General features: G+C 41.0%; 1 protein-coding gene across 1 annotated transcript in view; it reads left to right on the top strand.

The window, feature by feature from the left end:
* The window catches only part of LOC144770672 (IgGFc-binding protein-like), an 82,713-nt gene that overhangs the window by 49,795 nt on the left and 13,059 nt on the right, over window positions 1–19,859 (top strand). The window contains exons 12-17 of the mRNA XM_078655388.1: window positions 1,798–2,371; window positions 6,784–7,382; window positions 9,250–9,817; window positions 13,034–13,629; window positions 14,947–15,523; window positions 16,553–16,752. Of these exons, the coding sequence (XP_078511514.1) occupies window positions 1,798–2,371; window positions 6,784–7,382; window positions 9,250–9,817; window positions 13,034–13,629; window positions 14,947–15,523; window positions 16,553–16,752 (3,114 nt within the window). The remainder of the gene's footprint in view (window positions 1–1,797; window positions 2,372–6,783; window positions 7,383–9,249; window positions 9,818–13,033; window positions 13,630–14,946; window positions 15,524–16,552; window positions 16,753–19,859) is intronic.

Genomic DNA, 19,859 nt, shown 5'->3' with positions numbered 1-19,859 from the left:
CTGTTTAAACCTTGATGCTTTATGGGTACTCTGATTGATTCACATTCCAAGTACTTTAAAATTAGATTATTTACGTATGGTGTAATGATCGACTACTGATGGAATTGTTAGGAGTAGAAGAGAATATTGCAAGCCCAAAGATTGGCTTTCATCAAATGTCAAATTTGTATTTGTTTTACATACAAGAAGCAAGTCTATATTAAGGGCCAGATTTATCAAGGCTTTGAGTCTTCCTTGCGCCACGGAAGGGGGCGCAAGGGTGTTGCAAAACCTAAGTGAGAAGGTGTCCCTTCCTGCAAAAACACAATCCTGGCTACAGCGCAGACATTCTTGGACAATGACGCAAGGGTACTGCGTTAAAGCTGGATAACAAAAAGTGCACAAGCTGTAGGAAAGGACAGGAGTGCTTCGTATTATAATAAATATGGCGCATTCCTGCACTTTTCTTTCCACCCAGTGGATGTAGGTGGCTTGCTGTGTTGAACTGCAGGAAAGAATGATAAATCTGGGCCTGGATTCTAAATAGGTATAAGCTCTAGGTCTGCTAAGGTAGGTCTGCTAAGATATCAACAGTTTAGGCTGAGGCTTATAAGGTAGCAGGGAACTAGCCTTTAAGATGTCAGTGTGGTGAAGATGGCAGAAGGATTAGGATGTGAGTCCCGGCTCCTGCAGAATGATCATGCATGAAGAACCGTTGGTGCAGAGATAAGAGCAATTGGATAAAGAGATCCTGGCCAAGAGCTATTGAGGGAGATGAACACAGGCTCAGGGTTTGCAGACATGGAGGACTGTTGCCCTATCAGGGGTCACTAGAGTTACAGAGACAATCTGTCTAGTGTTGAAGGATTGGTTGAGGACAGGCAATAGAAATTAGACCCACAAAGTCAAAATAGAGCAATTACACCAAACGTTTGTTGTTTAATGTAAAAATGAAAAATAAATGCTCCAATTTCGCTTGTTTCTCTCCTAATTCTGGAGTGATTCATAAATAATTGTACATAAAGAGAAATAGGACCAGATCCCTAAAGAATGTTTTTGACAAGATGATGGTTGTATCAAAACATTTTCCTAACCGACAAAGATAATCTTTATTGGTCTTAGCTATGCAATATAGTGTACACACAATAGGATTTAGGCCCTAGTTGTGCATGCCTTTCCATAACCATCCAGCATACCAAATGCATGGTGATTTCTATGGATCACCCAATATGCACCTTTAGTGTACAGACTTATAGACATGAATTACAATTAATAAAAAGGAGAGGTGTGCAGCATACAAATATAAAAGTGACTTTTATGAAACGTTCCCCTGTATATACATACTAATTAATGCAAACATCATTACAAATTAAGAGAGCACTGTAAACCTTGTAAGTTTTACAGATCATACAAAAGAAGAAAGAGAGGGCAAGAAGGAACATAAAAAGTAGGGTTTTATGGTGCAGAGGGGAAGGAGATTGTTGTGGGCGTTCAGTGAAGGTCATAACAGTAAAGGAAAAGATGAGAGAGGATAGGAAGGAAAGAGGTGGATGTAGGAATATTTCCTGGTGGTTTGACAAGGAGTTGCTTGATGATGCTGCTCAACATCTTCATGATGTGATATTTGATTAATTTATAAAGTGCCCGAATCACCCCCAAGGGGTATCTCCGCGCTGTGAAAGAGCTGCAGCATGCCGAGAGGGGAGACAAGGTTAAAACAGTACCATTTCAGAGACATATCCATGCCATGGTAACTATGCAGAGGGCAAGTAGATGTGTCGAGCAGGTGGAGTAACTAATTTTGTCTTCTGTTTCTAGATCAACGATGAAGTCACCAGTCTGCCGGTTACACTGAACGATGGGCAGATTCAAGTGGTTCAAAGTGGGGCCGTGGCCCTTCTGCAGACCGATTTCGGGCTCCAGGTGTCCTATGAGTGGAACTGGCATTTAATAATAACCATTCCAAGCAGCTACTATGGAGCCACTTGTGGTCTCTGTGGAAACTTCAACCAGAACGCTGGGGATGATATGCAGACTCCTGATGGTACCAAAGTCACATCTATCGTAGACTGGGCCAAGAGCTGGCAGGTTCAAGACCGAGACCCCTTCTGTTTCCATGTCTGTAAAGGGGTATGCCCGACCTGTGATGAGAGCAAGAGGGCACTGTATGGAAGCGAGCAATTCTGCGGCATCATCAGCAAAACCGCTAATGGCGCTTTCCGAGAGTGCCACAGCAAGTTCAACCCGGATAATTTCTTTGATAGCTGCCTCTATGACGTCTGCATCAATGGAGGTGCCAAGCAATTCTTGTGCCAAGCCCTCAGTGTCTATGCAGCCACCTGCAGGAAGGAAGGGGTTAAAATCTACGACTGGAGAACCCCCGCTGGATGTCGTAAGTAACTCAATCCTTTGTTAGATATGAAACTTTAGGGCTGGATTTGAATAAAAGGTCCTATGTATTTGTAACCATGGTTAGAGTGCTTCTCCATGATATATTAAGAAAGCAACTAGGGACATATTGTTGGTAAATGTCACAAACCAGCTCTCTAAGTAATCTCAGTTCACTTTTTTGAAAAGTCTATGGTCATCTACTGCATAATTGCATAGATAATAAAATACATCTTAATCAACTGGCTTATGAATTCTATCTGAAGCACTTCAAAGCGAACCCACAAAAACATATAAAACTTCATCTCATTAAAAAAGCCTATTTAATGTGCTATTAAAATGGTGATATAATAAAAAAGCTAGTATATCGTCATAGGAGATCGCTGTACACTCAAGCCCTTAGTTTGGAAAAAAGCAATTTGTGTTGTGTGGGCATTTGTTTCTATGGTTATAAAATGACATTCCGGACTCTCATTTTTTAAATATTGTACTTCTCTTTTTCTATTTTCAGTGGTAAGTTTATTCTCAGTTATAAACATTCACTCTTGCCTGCCTAATAGATTCTTCTTTCTTATGAGCCCATCGTCCTCATCTTTAATTTTACTTTGGAATGACCCAAATATTCAATAATGTTTTCACAGTGCTTCCAATACTGAATTTCAGATCTATTTTTTCAGAGTTGGGCTTTCTGTATTTAGCTCATTTTTTTACATGTAACACAATAAAAAAAAACTAACCAATTTAGAAGAATATAGAGTACATTTTAGTAAATAGTTTGACACCAGAATGACAAAACTCCAATCAGTAAGAGTTATGAATTTTTTAAAGTTTAAGGTGCAAAATATCACATAAAAGATCAAATCGCTACCGGTGGGCATTTAGTTGCGTGAGATTTGGGTCAAAGTCGAAAGTTCAGGTCGACCGCAATAAAGCGCGATTCGGATACAAGAAGTGAATTGGGCCCAGTCGGTGTTTGATTTCGGACTTAGAAAAAATTCTGAATAAAAATGTCTCGGAAGCTAAAGTTTAGCAGGGCACGGTTGCCGGAGATGTCCGGGGATGGAGCATCTTCATCAGATTGCCGTGCGGCGAAGCCACAAGGAAGATTTCTACATTCAGACACAGTCACTGAAATGGAAGGAGAAAAATTCCAGAAGGACGAGGTAGAAGGCTGTGGCTGAAGATAGTTCTACAAGGTCGGATACCCCTTTGGGGAAGGACTGCTGAAACAGATTTGCTGCTGCGGAGAAGAACGCAGTGGGAGAAGCCGCAAATCAATCCGACCAGCAATACACCTTGGGCCGATAGGCTTGCAGGTTGATCCCGATCTTCTTCTGGTTCTCAGAGCATTTTTGGGCCAAATTTTTTTTAAGTTCTCAATTTCGGAAATTGACGATCAGGACACCTTTAGCAACAAAACCAAGGGTCCAGGAATGTTGTGAACCTGGCTGGCCTGTCCCTGTTGTTCTGAACAGGAAGCCAGTAAACTAGCCCTTGCAGTCACTTCTGGCAGTCCTAGGTGCAGGTGTAGATGCAGGGCTCAACAGCAGGTCTCGCCATTGAGGTTTTAGGGCAGGCTCCTAGGCAGCAAAGCAGTTCTTCTAGGTACAGCAGCAGTCTGTCAGTGTGCACAGCAGGTCACAGCAGTCGGCGGTCTTCTGAGAAACCTACCGAAGGTCCAGCAGATAACTGAAGAGTGGGTCTAAAGGTCCTATTTTTATACTCGGATGCCCTTCTTCTGGAAGGTTGGAAAAGCTGCTGGAAAGGTTCTCTGAAGTGGAATGTCCTGACTTCCCTGCCTTGGCTGCAGTGATAATACAGGGTCAGTGGGCCCTTTGTGTCAAGGCAGAGAACTGGCTATTAAGGAGTAAGTGGCACTGTGCTGAGGTCCGCCCTTCCCATCCTGCAAGCAGGTGGCCTATTGAGCCACACCTTATACCTCCATTATGTGTCTGTCTGGGAGGAATTCAAAAAGTTTAACTGTCAGCTACACCCTGTAATGTGACCCAAGACAGGCTGCAGGGCTGGAAAATGCCAACTTTCTAAAAGTGGCATTTTCAGAACTGTACTTAAAAAAGCAGACTTTACCATTAAAGAGAATTTATAATTATAATTATATAGGTATGAAACATGAGCTACCTACTTCCTCTCAATTAGGAATTACAGCTTACTAAATGTACTAAAAAATCCTCAATGTTATTCTGTGGAAGGAGTAGGCCTCACAGTAGCAAACAATGAAAACTTAAAAGTACATGTTCAACTGTTTAATTACACAGCACCCTGCCAAATGGGCTAACTAGGGCCTGCCTTAGGGGTGACATATGTAACAAAAGGGGAGTTTAAGGATTGGCAAGGGGGTTTAAATGACAAGACAACATGGCAGTAAGACACTGCTTTCAGGCTGAAATGGCAGGCCTGGGACATATTTTTGAGGGCTTTCAGTGTGGGTGGCACAATATGTGCTGTAGGCCTAATGGTGCTGCACCTGGCTGATGAGAGGTGTAACCCCAAAACCGGTCCCAGAATGCTTGTTTCCCGTCCAGGGAGGACCCATCTTGGCAGTTTGGGCTGGACTGTTCCCATGAGGTGCATATTCAAGACTGAGTTGCATGTGGCTGGGTCCAAACTGGGGTGGCGTAGTGAGCAAAAAACAATTGATTTAAGCCAGATCTCTTGACTTGGGGTGAATCTTTGATTCATTCAGCACTCGGTCCATCGTTTGTTGGAGCAGCACTGTACACCTAATGGTAGCATTTAAATTACAGGAAATTGGTATATGGTACACCACTCTACAATTGACTTATAAGTAAATTAAATAAGTCAATTAGGTAAATGCCAATTCAACCATGTTTAGGGAAGGGAGCACATTAGCACTTGTTAGCGCTGCTAAAGTGCACAGAGTCCTAAGCCCACCAAAAACAAATTCAGCAAAGGAAAATGGAACCATGAAGGCAAAAGGTTTGGAGGTGACCCTGCACAGAGAGGGCCAGGTTCAACATATGGGCATGCCCGTTACATTAAAGTAACACAGAGAATGGTGTCAGCCTGGCAATACTGGCTGGATTGTTCCTATTAGAGCAGGACCAACCCTGATTTGCATAAATCTGGGACCATATGTACAGAAAATAGGAATTGCGACTTCCCAATGTACAAAATAAAGATTTCTTAAAATAGCCATTCCTAATACATTTGCAAATAAACCTACCTCATGAATATTGATGAGTTAGGTGCAAGATGCAAACCAGTAGGAATGGTTGCCATCAAAGGGATGGTGGCCTGCTGAGGTCAGCAGACCACCATACCTGTGATTTTTCATTTTATTTTAGTAAAGCAATCGTTTTTTTTTATGCAGCCAGTTTTCCTTAAAAAAAACGAATCACGTTTAAAATAAGAAAATACGACTTCAGTTCCATTTTTAAGAGTAGGCAGTGGTCCATGGGACTAGCACCTACTCTTCTAGGGGACCCCCTTACCATTTGCGAATGCTTACCACCACCTCTGAAGTGTTGGTAAAAAATGAATGTTTAGCGACCATAATTCGTCCGCAAAACATTCATACATATAACTGCGATTCTGTATTTGGAAGGGACACCCTGAACAATCTCCTTCCAAATACTGAATAGCAAATACAAATTGCGATTTGGTAACATGTTACAAAAACACAATTTATGATTAGTAGATATATAGAAACCTTTTTGCTGTTAGAAAATGGCCCAATTCTGTGAATCAGACTGTTTCCAATCACAAAAAGGATTTCTACATATGGTCATGAATCTCTATCTAGAGTTTAATTAGTAGAGGATTATTGCTCAAAATACAATATTTTCATAACTTGTAATTGCAGGCCTTTTTTCCAGGGACAAAGTCTTCCAGATTTGATCCGGAGGATTTATCCTCAGAAAACTTGGGGTATTATTGCACACGCTAGTACTAAAGGTTCTATACCGTTTTGGGCAGACAACCAATACTCAAAGGTTACTTTACTCATCAAGAGGACTAAGATTCAACAATGATCTTTTCCTTCCCAATTCTCTCAGCTCTAAAAGAAAACAGTGTATGTAAACCACCTTACCACGACTGCATGGCAGTTCACACCAGGAAGTTCCGGTAATTTGTGTAGAACTTTAATGTAAGAGCCCTCATTACAGTGCACATAGAATTTCTGTATCCTTTAGTCAATTCAATTCAATTCAGTTTCATTCAGTAATGTTTTATGGGCATGACTGTATTGTCAAACCTTAGGAAATTATTGCACTGCCATTTTATGTATAAGAATCATAGGCCACAGGTATTCTGCTGCTGCCTTTTCTGTTATCTAGGGGTCTTCTCTAAAGAAGATCTGGAGCTTCTGTTTATCTTCCATTATTGTGATCTTTTCATGATTGTGAATTAACATACATTATCTGTCTCTTCCAGCACTTCCCTGTGGTGAGAACAGTCACTATGAGGCCTGTGGGAATGCCTGTCCAGCTAGCTGCTCTGACAGAACTGCCCCTGCCACCTGCACAAGACCCTGCGTGGAGACCTGCCAATGTAATGATGGCTATGTCCTTAGTGTCGACAAATGTGTCCCTGTGGGAAGCTGTGGCTGCACTTCAAATGGCCTCTACTACAAACCCAATGAGGAATTCTGGTCTGGTAACACCTGCGAAGTGCGCTGTAAGTGCGACTCAACTCTTGGCATGGTTGTCTGCAAGAATACCAAATGCAAAGACAGCGAAAAATGCATGGTGGTCAATGGAGTTCAAGACTGTTTCCCAGTCAGCTACTCCACCTGCACCGGGACTGGAGATCCTCACTACACCACCTTTGATGGACATAGATTCGATTTCATGGGCACCTGCGTCTATCAACTGGTTGGCCTTGTCTCCAAGGATCCCTCTCTCACTGCATTTACAGTCACAGTTCAGAATGACAACCGAGGAAGCAAGACAGTTTCATACACCAAAGTGGTGACACTGGAGGCCTACGGCATAACCATAACCCTCAGCAAAGAATTCCCTCGCCAGATCCTGGTAGGTATAGAACTATATCAGTCAATGGTTACCTAAGGAACTGTCAACGCTAATACTATTTTTGGTATTAGTCAACACTATACTGGTGAAACAGTACAAAAATGTACACAGCTCAAAGTCAGGCATGTGCAAAATATATTATTTTAGAATTAGACAGTTCAAGCAATAGTTTAAAAAACTAAATATCTTCATAATGTGAGTATCAAATATTACCAAGGACTCTTAACTGCTTATCCCCTTGCCAGGAGGAACACCTTTATTCCTTTTCAATCACATTCTCCTATCTTTGGAGATCCCACCAATGTATGTGAAACCTTTGTGGATATCTAGGCATGATTTAGATCTTGGCAGATGGGTTACAAAGTCATACCGGTGACAGATATCCCGCCCACAGAAATATAAATTCCTTTATAACCTATGGAATTTATATTTCAGCAGACTGGATATCCATCACCGTTGTGAGAGAGTAACCAATCTGCCAAGATCTAAATCAGGCAGATATGTCTTTTAAAATCCAATGATTGGACAAAGGACTTTAGGCATGTGACATTTCCAGCGGCACAGAAGCTGCAACCTTCAACTCAACCCTATCTCCATACAAAATGACAAGTGAGGAGGTGGGGCTTAATCATTAAATAACAGTAAAATGTTAAGTGGGGCTCTGCGATTGCGAAGGAGAGCAGGGTGGTTATGGAAATTACTTTGGTAACAGAAGGATAAGAAGCACAAATGTGTGACAGGAAGCAGTGCGAAGCAATGGAAAGAGCACAGTAGACATGGGAGTGGTAGAGGTTGTACAAAGTGGAGGCTAATTGACCTATTCCTATAATACCTTTCAACTGACAATTATGCAGCAACATTTTCTAAGGTAACAGCACAACAAAAACAGAAGGAACCCAATGCTACTAACACAATGGATATTAATACCACAGATCAAACCATTTTGATACCACAAATTCCATTAGGCTTGACAAGTATATCTTCAGACCTATACTTTGTAATTCCACTAGATTTACCCCAAAAGGAATTTTAGGTACAATGCATATTTTATTTTAAAATTTCCCGAAAATGAAAATGGACTAGGGTTCACTGTACCCAAATGTGGCATCACCTTTCGTATCTTTCAACACTATGTGAGACAATTTCATCTAAATATAGACGTACCATTCTAAGCTGTGCTGAATATCGAAATACCTTCATGCAGTATGAAGATAGAGCGCATGGGATTAATGTCTATCAAGGGAAAAGTTTTGGCATGCTCTCACATCACACTTGAAACCACAAATCACACAAAAAAAAGGATGAAGGTTATTTTTTTTAACGAATGTCCAAGTATTACGTATTCAATTTTGCATTTACATATAATACCACCCACCTGTTCCGCCCTAATTTAGGGCACACAAATAGATACGTAAGAATCACCCGTAGTTGAAGCAATAGCACTGATAACATAAACATTAAGATGCTATATGAACCTTGATCAAATGGCAGATCAGACTGTGTATTATTTGATTAAATGCTGAATTTATTTATTTTATTTATTTATTTATTTGTTGAATTTATAAAGTGCGACAGCTACCCGCAAGGGTTTCCCGGCGCTGAAAGGCAGAATCATCATTGTAGTGACCTTTCAGTATCTTTGGGTGGGACATCAGCTTGCATGGATTTGCTTTTCACACCATCACCTAAGTGGTTCAGACATCATCTCTCTATTGACCGAAGCTACTCTCGAAACCACTGCAATCCTTGTATTCTAAACAGGTTTTATTTGTTGGGTGTGTGGCGTGGTGTATTGTGTTGTGACTACCAGTGAGCAAGCGAATGAGGAAAGAGACCTTGTCTTCTCTTTTTTTCCTTATTCCTTTAGGTGGATGGCCTTCTCACAGCACTACCATTATACTTCCAAACTAACAGAATCATCGCTTACATCAGTGGTGGAAGTGGAATCATCAAGACCGACTTTGATGTTACAGTTACATTCGACTGGAACAGCCATGTCACGGTCACTCTGCCCAGCACATATGCCAATGCAGTCGGTGGCCTTTGTGGAAACGACAACAAAGTTAGCAGTGATGATCTTACCATGAAGAACGGGGTCAAAGCAACCACTGTTGCTCAGTTTGCTGACAGTTGGAAGATTAGAGATGTACCTGGGTGCACACCTGAATGCACTGGGAGCTGCCCGCTGTGCACTGATGCTGAGAAAGAAAAATACAAGAGTGGCCAATATTGTGGGGTAGTCAACAAGGTCAACGGGCCATTCAGTAAATGCTACAATACTATTGACCCAACACCATTCTTCAGCAACTGTCTCTTTGATGCTTGTCAGTACAAGGGGCACTTCTCAGCATCTTGCAATGCCATCACTGCCTATGTTACTGCATGCCAAGCCCTTGGCATTCAGATACAAGAGTGGAGAACGCCCTCATTCTGCAGTAAGTCCTACATTAATTTTTCATGTTCCGATTAACAGTATTTCCTCCTCCAAATGCTGGTTTTAAAATTCATGAGTGACCATATCTCTAGCAAACTAGATTATTATAGAAACATAATGTTACATAATTCTTATTACAGGTTATTCAATTTCACATATTTTTTCTACTTGGGTGGTTACGCTGGTTTGCATCATTTTTGCCCTCAGAAACTGGTGTGACAATAAGATGTCTTGAGGGATCTGTAAAAATGATGTCTGCAACAGTCGAGAGACATTTTTGAATGAGTCACTTTAACATGCAAAATATACCCTCAGATACATTTTTCATACAGATTATCAGCAAAACTTATTTCGCATAATTTTGGGGAAATCCATGCACCTACCCTACTGTGTCCCCGCTTAGTTGCCCTGTTAACAGTCTAGTAGTTAATGATACTTAAAGCATCAGTCATCATCTTTAAATGAATGTGAGATTGAATCCCATACTGTTGAAGGACATTCAAATTGACGGCTGACATGATGTTCCTCATTAGATCTTTGGCTGACGTTTCAAAACTGTTCTCAAGGCTCCAACCTCCTGGAAAACCAACCCCTTGATTCAGATCTGCGCGACCAGACCTCAGGTCATCTTTCAAAGTCTCCTGGAGACCTGATTGTTTAGGAGTGGATTTGATAGAAATTCGTACTTGTCACCCTTGATAAAGTTAGCTAAATAGCAGAAAGGGATGTTGGACCAGAAAGGTTAGATCCATGAAATAATTTCACAATAGATACAATAAATAAATGTACAGAGTGAAAAGAAATACAAATTATACAGAGCCACTGGTTAGCCTAAACAAATCTGGCATGGATCCGGTTCTCCCTGAACTACATTGTTGCGTAGAAACTCATAAACTTTGCACTTTCTGCACACCTAAAAGTAAACTAAACGGAACTAATTGACACTGCATCAGTTCCTTCAGGAAAAGCTGGAAACTAAACCAATTTATTTATTTATTTATTTATTTATGCGTTTTTATGTAGTGCGGACTTTACCCGAAGGTGTCAGAGCGCTTTACAATAGGAACAGAACTGATACATGAGAACATTACAGGTGAACAAATTACAAAAGCAAACGCCAAGGGGACAAAAGAAACATTCAAACACATTCCCGGGACAATATGGTGTACCCACCACAACAGTTGTTTAGGAACCATTTTAAGACTGCCATATCTTGAAATAGGGAAAGATTTACGAAATGTGTTTAGGTTATCATGCAATAATGTTGGTCAGTGAGATGAGTCCTCTTCTCTAATGCCCAAAGAGTAATTCACTGGGGTTTTTGGGTAAAGCATTTGCAACTTTGCTAGCATACGAAGACAGTAGATTAACAATGTTTATATGCTTTCCAAAAATAGAAAACAGATCAATTTCCGGTGATTTTATTGGTCAAAAAGCATTCTATATTTTCTTTAAGGCTTTACAAGCATTGTGAAGTCTTTATCAGTCCTAACCTATAAAATCTGTAATCTATTTATAAAAAATTCAAAGACACTTAAGTACACTGATGCGGTGTCTGTAACAACTAGAAAGCAACACTCTGATATTTCTAAACAGACATACAGAAGAAAGAAAACACATTTTGTCGGGGTTCTCTACAGCCTTCACTTGCAGCTGCTGGGGTGGTATTTCACATGGTGATCGTGGGTAGGGAAATCTTTTTAGGTTTTTGACGACAGGTCAACAGGTTAAGGGTTTCCACTTGAAGTTTCTCTAAAAGAAACTCAAGCACATTTATCACGCAATATCGCAGCACAGCAAGTAGTAGCCTTGCTGGCTGCACGATAGGAAAACGGCAGAAACGTGCCATTTTTAACATTACACAGTGCATTCCTGTCTTTTCCATGCACAGGCACACTTTTGGCTGTCTAGCGCCAATGCAGGCACCCTTGCACCACCTGCGTAGTAAATAGGATTGTTTTTGTGCAGAAAGGGGGAATCTAAGGCAATTTTCTTCTTCTATGTGTGCTACAGATGCAAAAACTCAAGGAGAAATTAAGATATGTCTCCTCGTTATGCCTCATCAGGAGAGGCGTAGCATTCTGATGCATTCCCAGGTTTATAATCTTGGTAAATCTGGGAATACACCACACTCCACCCATGGAATGCCTTCCTGGGGCAGAGTAACACTCCGGAGTGATTTGCGCTGCGTTGCATTACTCTAGATTTATCAAGTCATGCAGGGCTTGTGGCCTTGTGTCGCTTGATAAATATAAGTTAATAGCTATTGCCCTTGCGGTCCACTGCGCTGCACAAGGGCGAGGCAACTCATTAATAAATATGGACCTCAGAATGTACCCACCTCTAACTGGTATAGTAGAGCCCTGGATTTGGAAGGCCAGGAGCAACGCCAAATTATGGTGGTCATCCTGCATAACCAAATGATAATCAAGATAATCAAATTTAAATCAAATATGCTTATATTGCATGTTTACCTTTTCAGTGCGCTTATAGCATTACTGTTTCTCCCTGTACTTAAATTAGGTCATTCATTTTTCTCAATGTACTGATAACATATAACAACCATTTCTTAACATACCTAACAAAGACTATTACTTTAAATCAGGATAGTTACTACATAATAATTATGCTTACTAAACACTAACTATTTCTCTCAAAGGAACTTACATTATCATTTTCTTAAAATTATTTACAACATTATATGACTCCTCCTTGATGTCCTTGCATGATATTACTTTTCTTGCATTGCACTTGAAATTTATTACTTTTACAGAAAGTGCCAACAACATATTTTTTATTGCCAGAAAAAAACGTAGTAATCTCTATAAATTTACATTAAACATAGTATTACTGTTTCTTCCTTCGAAGTACTTATGTGGTATTATTTTTTTCTCAATGTATTTACATGCTTTTATTTCTTCATAGTGTACTTACAAAATATTATTTTTTTCTCAATGTGCTTACATGTCATTACTGTTTTCTAAACGCTTAACCGCGGTGCAAATTCCAGCAGCGGCGGTTAGCAAGAGTGGGCGTGGCGCATCGGCCAACGGACGTGCGCAGCACTAGGTAGTGCTCGCGACGGCCGTTGGCCGACGGGAGCACGGAAGGGGTTAATGCAATAACAACACTTTTGACTACATACAAGATATTAATTTTCGTTGCCTACTTACCTTTTCTCAATGTACTTACAAGATGGCGTTTTTTTGTCTACTAGGTCCTTCTTGCCCCATGAATATGCACTATGAAGTATGTGGAAATGGATGCCCTGCCACCTGCTCGGGTCTATCCCCACCAACAGGCTGTAATGCACCATGCACAGAAGGATGCTTTTGTAACAATGGCTTCATCTTGAGTGGAGACAAATGTGTCCCTGTTGCACAATGTGGGTGTGTGTACAATGAAAGGTACTACAAGAGGGGGCAAGAGTTCTATCCAGGTGATCTGTGCAAAGAGCGCTGCACATGCGGTGACAACGGAGCTGTAGAGTGCAAGAAAGTTTCCTGTGGTGCCAATGAAGAATGCAAGGTGGTGAATGGCATCCAGAGATGTCAGCCAATTGGATTTGGGAAATGTGTTGCATCTGGAGATCCTCACTACATTTCATTTGATGGCCTGTCCTTCGACTTCCAAGGCACCTGCACATACACACTGACCAAAGTTATTGAAGATGACTCACGTTTGCGGACATTCTCAGTCGTGGCAGAGAATGAAAGCTACGGAAATGGCAATGTGGCAGTTACAAGGATGGTGGCCGTGTCTGTGGATGGGTATACTATCATCATCGAAAGAGGGATGAAGTGGAAAGTCAAGGTGAGTCCAAAATTGCATCTACTTGTGTCTGTAAGGTACCTTTCATTTGAGGAAGCGGTGAGGCATACCTTGAGTAGACCACTACTGTACAAAGCAATAACTACAAGTAGTGGTGATCAAAGATGGTAAATTTCAACAACAAGGCAAGTAGCTTGACCTACCTGGCATTCATTGTTGTGTTCATGAGCACAATGCTTCAGTACACCATATATGAAAATTTAACAGCAAAAATTTCACATATGAGATCGTAAATATAGGTAAAAAGAAAAGGTTGCTTTCCTGTAACAATGTTGTCATATTCTTTGAATGTTCCCTGGCAAGAGGGAGTGTATTTCAAGAAAGATTATCTTCACTTTGAAAATTAATTTCTCCTAAAATCTTAGCCTCTTTTTTACCTCCATTTTACCATATAGCCTATTGGCGCTGACTTTATGAACAGGAGCAATGGGTGATGAAAACCCAGTCCATAGATCTATCTGTTCAGCCTTAAAGCAAATCACTAGCAAAGTTATGAACCCGGAAGCTCATGAGGACAAGATAGCAATTACATAGCACCCCGGCAGGCAAATAGGGAGAAATTGTAAAGTGTGTTAATCAAATTACATGTCTGCTCAATTCAGAGACTTAAATCTTCAACTAAGGCAGTGGTTAAAAGACTGAGGGCCTTATTTATGAAGGCCTTGCGCCGCCGGTGCGTCACTTTTTCCCATTTTAAAAGTGGCGCACCGGCGGCGCAAGGTTCTAATAAATACGGCCCTGTATTTTTAAAGTGTTCGGTCAGGGTAGAGATCCACCATCCAAATGGTTATGTCTGTATCGGAAAGTACCATTTTGGTGAACTAACAGTGTCTCAAAAATTGGAGTTACACTGTCATTTCCTATCTACCAGTCTATGCAGAGTATTATGAGCTAATATGTTAGGGACACCATTCTCAACTTTCACAAAATGGAAGTAGTTCAAGGGGGCACTTCCGCCAGACACAGTGGTGGACCAATCAATTTCAACTGTTAGGTGGTTTACCACCCTGAATGGTGGAACAAACTCAAGACCTTTGCACAGTTTATGTCCAAACCCTCAGAGACCCCGGCCAGGAGAAGTTAAACTGCCAATGGTTCGATCGATCTACCATTGCGACCCCCTCAAAATATAGAAGAGTAGTTAGATGGTGTACAGTCCTGACCAACACTTTGCTAGTCATCACATAGATCCTACACCACAGAGCCAAAAAGTTACCTGATGTGAAAAGGATTTATATGCAGAAACAATTGAGTGCAGTCTTTGCAACTATTTTCCCATATCTGTTTTTTTATTGACAGGTTGATGGAGAAATTAACAATTTACCACTGACCCTTAATGACGGCACAATATGGATCAACCAGGAGGGCATAAATATTGTTCTTCAGACTGATTTTGGTCTTACTGTACTTTACGACACTGTCTATTATGTGATGATCAGCGTCCCGAGCACCTACAAGGGAAAACTGGGAGGCCTCTGTGGCAACTTTAATGGGAATAACAAAGATGAGTTCCAGCTGCCTAATAAACAGATTACCACGAATGTGAAGGACTTTGGCATTGCATGGAAAGTGACGATTGCTGGAGCCAAGTGCACAGATGACTGCGTGGGTCAGTGTCCAGTTTGTGATGCAACCAAGATAGCACCCTACAAGAGCACTGATTCCTGTGGTATGATCACCAACACTGCTGGACCTTTCAAAAACTGCCACGCCAAAGTCAGTCCCACAGAATACTACAATCACTGCACTTATGATTTGTGTTCTGTGGCTGGAAGTGGAAATGGAGATATTCTTTGTAAGAGTCTTCAGGCCTATGCGGCGGCATGCCAAGCTGCCGGGGCAACTATTTCATCATGGAGAACCGCCTCATTCTGTCGTAAGTAAACCCAATGTAAAAATAAAAAGGGAAATGAACAATGTTATCCTACCCTTTACTAAATAGGATTTTCGGCTGCATCTAAAAAGATACTGACAAATATTACAAAAATACTAAAGAAAGAAAGGGGGGTGCATGTAGGCAGAAAACATTCTCTCCTGCAGATAATAGGTGAATACAATCTTTTTTTTTGTCTTTTTTTTTTTTTTGAGAGCCTTTATTGTTACTTCAAGTAAATACAAGCATGGGCCTACAACCACCCCGGCCGGCCGCTAGTCAAGTCATAAGTACAGCAAATCAATGTAGAAAAATACAGCAGCCCAAAAATCGGGGTCTAATAAGTGTCCAGGATATAACTTGTAGTCAAGCGTAGGTGAATACAATCTTATATTTGTACTTGGTCAGTAAATGTCTGCAAAGTGCATTTGATAATTTTTTTCTCAGTACTGTCTTTGTAAGATTTGCTTGCATTTTCTGACACAGAATTTCAAGGTTTTATAGGATATCCCACCAGGAAATAATCGACACCTGAATATTTCCCATCCTAATTATATTGCTAGGTGACCTATTTTGAAACAAATGGATTCAAATTAATTTTGAAGGTCCTGATGAAGAAAAATGTATAAGGATGTGACATCGCTCACCACAGCCGAATCACATCCTACCAGTTTAGGGAAAATATAGGAGCTCTCTTAGATCTTGGACATTTCCTGAGAGCAATCTCATGATTTATCTGTGCAAACAGTGAATTCAGGGATCTGGGCATAGAACTACACAAACATTCAGTTCAAATCAAATAAAAAATTGGCATCTTATTAGCTCTAGCCTTGACTTCTTGACTTGCATCTGTATCGTCTCCAGTAGGGACAGTGACTGGTGCCATTTAAGCACAGAAGCCAGTATTTCTGAAAAAAGAACATTCACCAAAGATATTCTAAAACAATAGTGGTCAGAAAAGGGGATCAGCATGAGAACGAGACACACCTTTCTTTATTTTAAAAATGTTTTTTGTTTATTTTTTCCCTTCAGCCGTCACCTGTGGTGCTAACAGCCATTACGAGCTCTGCACGTCCACCTGTGACTTTGGCTGCGCTCTCCTTGCTGGAGCTTCCCAGTGTACTAAACAATGCTTTGAAGGCTGTCAGTGTGATGATGGGTACGTCTTCGATGGGGACCGCTGTGTGTCCATGAATGAATGTGGCTGCACATACAATGGAAAATACTTGAAGGTAAGTGCCATACCAGGTGTGTGAGGTCATTAGAGTTACTGTGTCACCTTGAATTCAATTCACCCATTTCAAATCTCGATTGAACAACATGGACGATATCATTCACAAATATGCTTGCTCAGTGCAAAGCCGACAACCTATTTTTTTTGCATTTATTCTGTCAAAAATACACACATTTAACTTAACTTTTTCCAAGTTACTGCATGATTTCAGACAGCACAGCTCAGAAATAGTAAGCAGAGGCTGCTTCTTTCTGAGATTTTCTGGCTGAAAATCATGATTTAAATTGGGGAAATTCCAAGTTAAATTTATGAATATTGGACCGGTGGTTGTTAAACGTTAGGCTTCTGTGGACCCTCGCTGAATCTCTACTGTGACCATGGGACCACAGCATAAGCAACTTCTGTTTATACAATTTATAGACATATACACAAATTATGATATATTTTATTTAATTCCCGTACAACAAATATACATAAATTATGTTCATAATTTTAATGATACGGTTACAGCTTTAAAAAAATGTTTTTGCAAAAGACAACATCATATGCTACACTCTAACATATCACTTTGCTTTTTTTACTTCTATTGCATACTCGCCTTTTGTTGCAACATGCTAGTGCTTCAGTCAAGCAGGCCAATTGTCCCTAGTTAGCTGAACTTGCGCTGCTCCAGCAAATCAAACGAAGGGTGCATTTTCCTTGTTTATGTATCTATTTATGTACCTGTCAATAATATTTAATTTTGTAAACAGTTGTTGACGCCCCAGAGAAGTTAAGAATGGCTATTTTTGATAATGCAAACACATACGAACAGGTGACTGGAACTGTGTGGAGCCTGTACACCAGTTCAGGATACAGCTCCATAGGCATTATTTTTTGTAATCGTCATTCCTGGCAATGAAATTAGTGGTACTAAAGTATCAGATGACAATGGTTTGTAAATGGGAAAAACAAGCAATTGAAGTGCTGAGCCCTTGGTGACATGGGGTCACAGAGTAACCCCATCAATCAACCAAAGTCATTTGTATAGCATGCAGCTACTTCAACAGAGGTGTCCCAGCGCTCAAAAGCAAGACTGAGAAACAGGATAGGCCATTTACATCAACACTTGATTGAAGAGCCAGGTTTTAAAATCTTTCCTGAAACAGTGTTTGTACTCGACCATGCGAAGATGTATGCACAAGAAACAAAAGGGGTAGTGGTGGTATATCGAGTAGCACTTCAATTCCAAGCGCTATATTGTCTAAACTTGTCTGTAACCTAAATAACAGTATTGTTATGTTAAAGCCGCACTTTTAGAGCGCACGCTACCCCAAGAGGTGTCCCGGCGCTTTGACAAAGGGGCCAGAGGTCCGAAAAAACACGAAGGCAAAAACACTGCCGTCACACAGGTTACACGGAAAAGAGCAAGGTCTTCAGCTCTTTCCTAAACGCTAGAAGGTTATTAGCTTTGCGGAGGGGGAGAGGGAGTTCATTCCAAAGGCACGCTGCCACGAATTGGAAGGACCGTCCTCCCATCCGGGCTCATTTAACAATGGGCACCTCCACTGTAGCCAAGTCGGCTGATCGCAGCGTCCTCCGCGGTACATAGAAAGCAATACGCTTCCTGATGTAATTGGGACCGACAGAGTGAAGGGCTTTGAACGCCAGGGTAAGAATTTTAAACCTAATTCTTTTAGAAATAGGTAGCCAGTGCAGTCTGTTTAGAAGCAGAGAAGCACTGGCTCTCCTAGGCAGGCCGAATATGGCTCTGGCCGCCGAGTTTTGGACGATCTGCAGTCTAGCCAGGAGGTACTTGGGCAGACCAGCAAAAAGGGCGTTTGCGTAGTCTAGCCGTGACCCTACTAGCGCCTGGACTACCGTCTTTCGATATTGCAGGGACAACAGTGGAAGGAATTTCCTCAGCATTTTAAGAATGCCGAAGCATTTCCCAGCTAGTCCTACAATATGAGGCCGGAAGGATAGGTCATCATCGAATACCACTCCCAGATTTTTCACTTGGGAGGATGACCTTTCAGGAGGAGTATTGGTGACCCTCAAGGTAAAAATACACAAAACACACCACTACCACAGATGTCACCACACGTAAGTTCCAAGGAACGTCCATGCAAATCTTAACAGAACAACTGTACCTCAGCACTCTCCAAAATTTATATCACTATTTTTAATAGTGTGACCAATTTATGATTCAAAAACAATATAACTACTCAATGGAAACAAGTCCAGAAGGAAAATCCTGCAAAAGTCTAATTAATAACGACTGACAATGTTACATTCCAATTGTGGAGACCCAATATTCAAGGTGCAACACAAAAACATATATTATTTAACAGGAGCGTTATTTTCGCTTGTTGTCCCACGGAGGTCCTATTCATATAACCTCCCTGTTGACAATGATGGAAACAGCCGACACATGTTTCGTTACGATTGTAGGCAAACTCTGGTACTCCAAATATCATGCAGATGCAAAATGTTCCGCTGTCTGTAGCCTCTTAAGAAGTAACAACTTTTTATTGGAAACACAATCTTTCTTAATAGTGCAACAGTAGCTAAATGACTTTGCCAACCATGTTTGCCTGGGTCATTGTTAGAACTGGGGGTCTCCAGTTGGTAATGGTATACACCTATGTCCAAATGGGGATCCTTGCTTCTATTCAGGGAAAGGGGATTACACTCCTGGATAACCCCTGCTCACCCCCTTGGTAGCTTGGCATGTGCAGACAGGCTTATCTCAGAGGCAGTGTGTTAAGCATTTGTGAACACATACAGTAATATAGTGAAAACGCTACAAATGGACACCACACAGGTTGTATAAAAATAAGTATTCTTTATATAGACTTAACACAAGACCATTAGGAAAAAAATCCACAATACTGTACTTAAAATAGACTTAAAGATGGTAGAAGTAACTTAGTTTAAGTTGATGAAAAATGTGACACGTTTCTCACAAAAGTACCAGGTTGCGTAACGCAAAACAAACAAAAGGTTCGCAGGGAGGGTGAAGCGTTGGTTTCTTGCTTCGGGGGAGGCGATGCATCGCTCCTCAATGCTTGCGCAGAGAAGGGGATGCTTCTTGTTCCTTACCAGAGAGGAGGTGATACTTTG

This window comes from Lissotriton helveticus, chromosome 7 (genome assembly GCF_964261635.1).
Source record: "Lissotriton helveticus chromosome 7, aLisHel1.1, whole genome shotgun sequence".
In the NCBI taxonomy this organism is placed as follows: Eukaryota; Metazoa; Chordata; class Amphibia; order Caudata; family Salamandridae; genus Lissotriton; species Lissotriton helveticus.
This window is presented reverse-complemented; position numbering and strand designations above follow the sequence as displayed.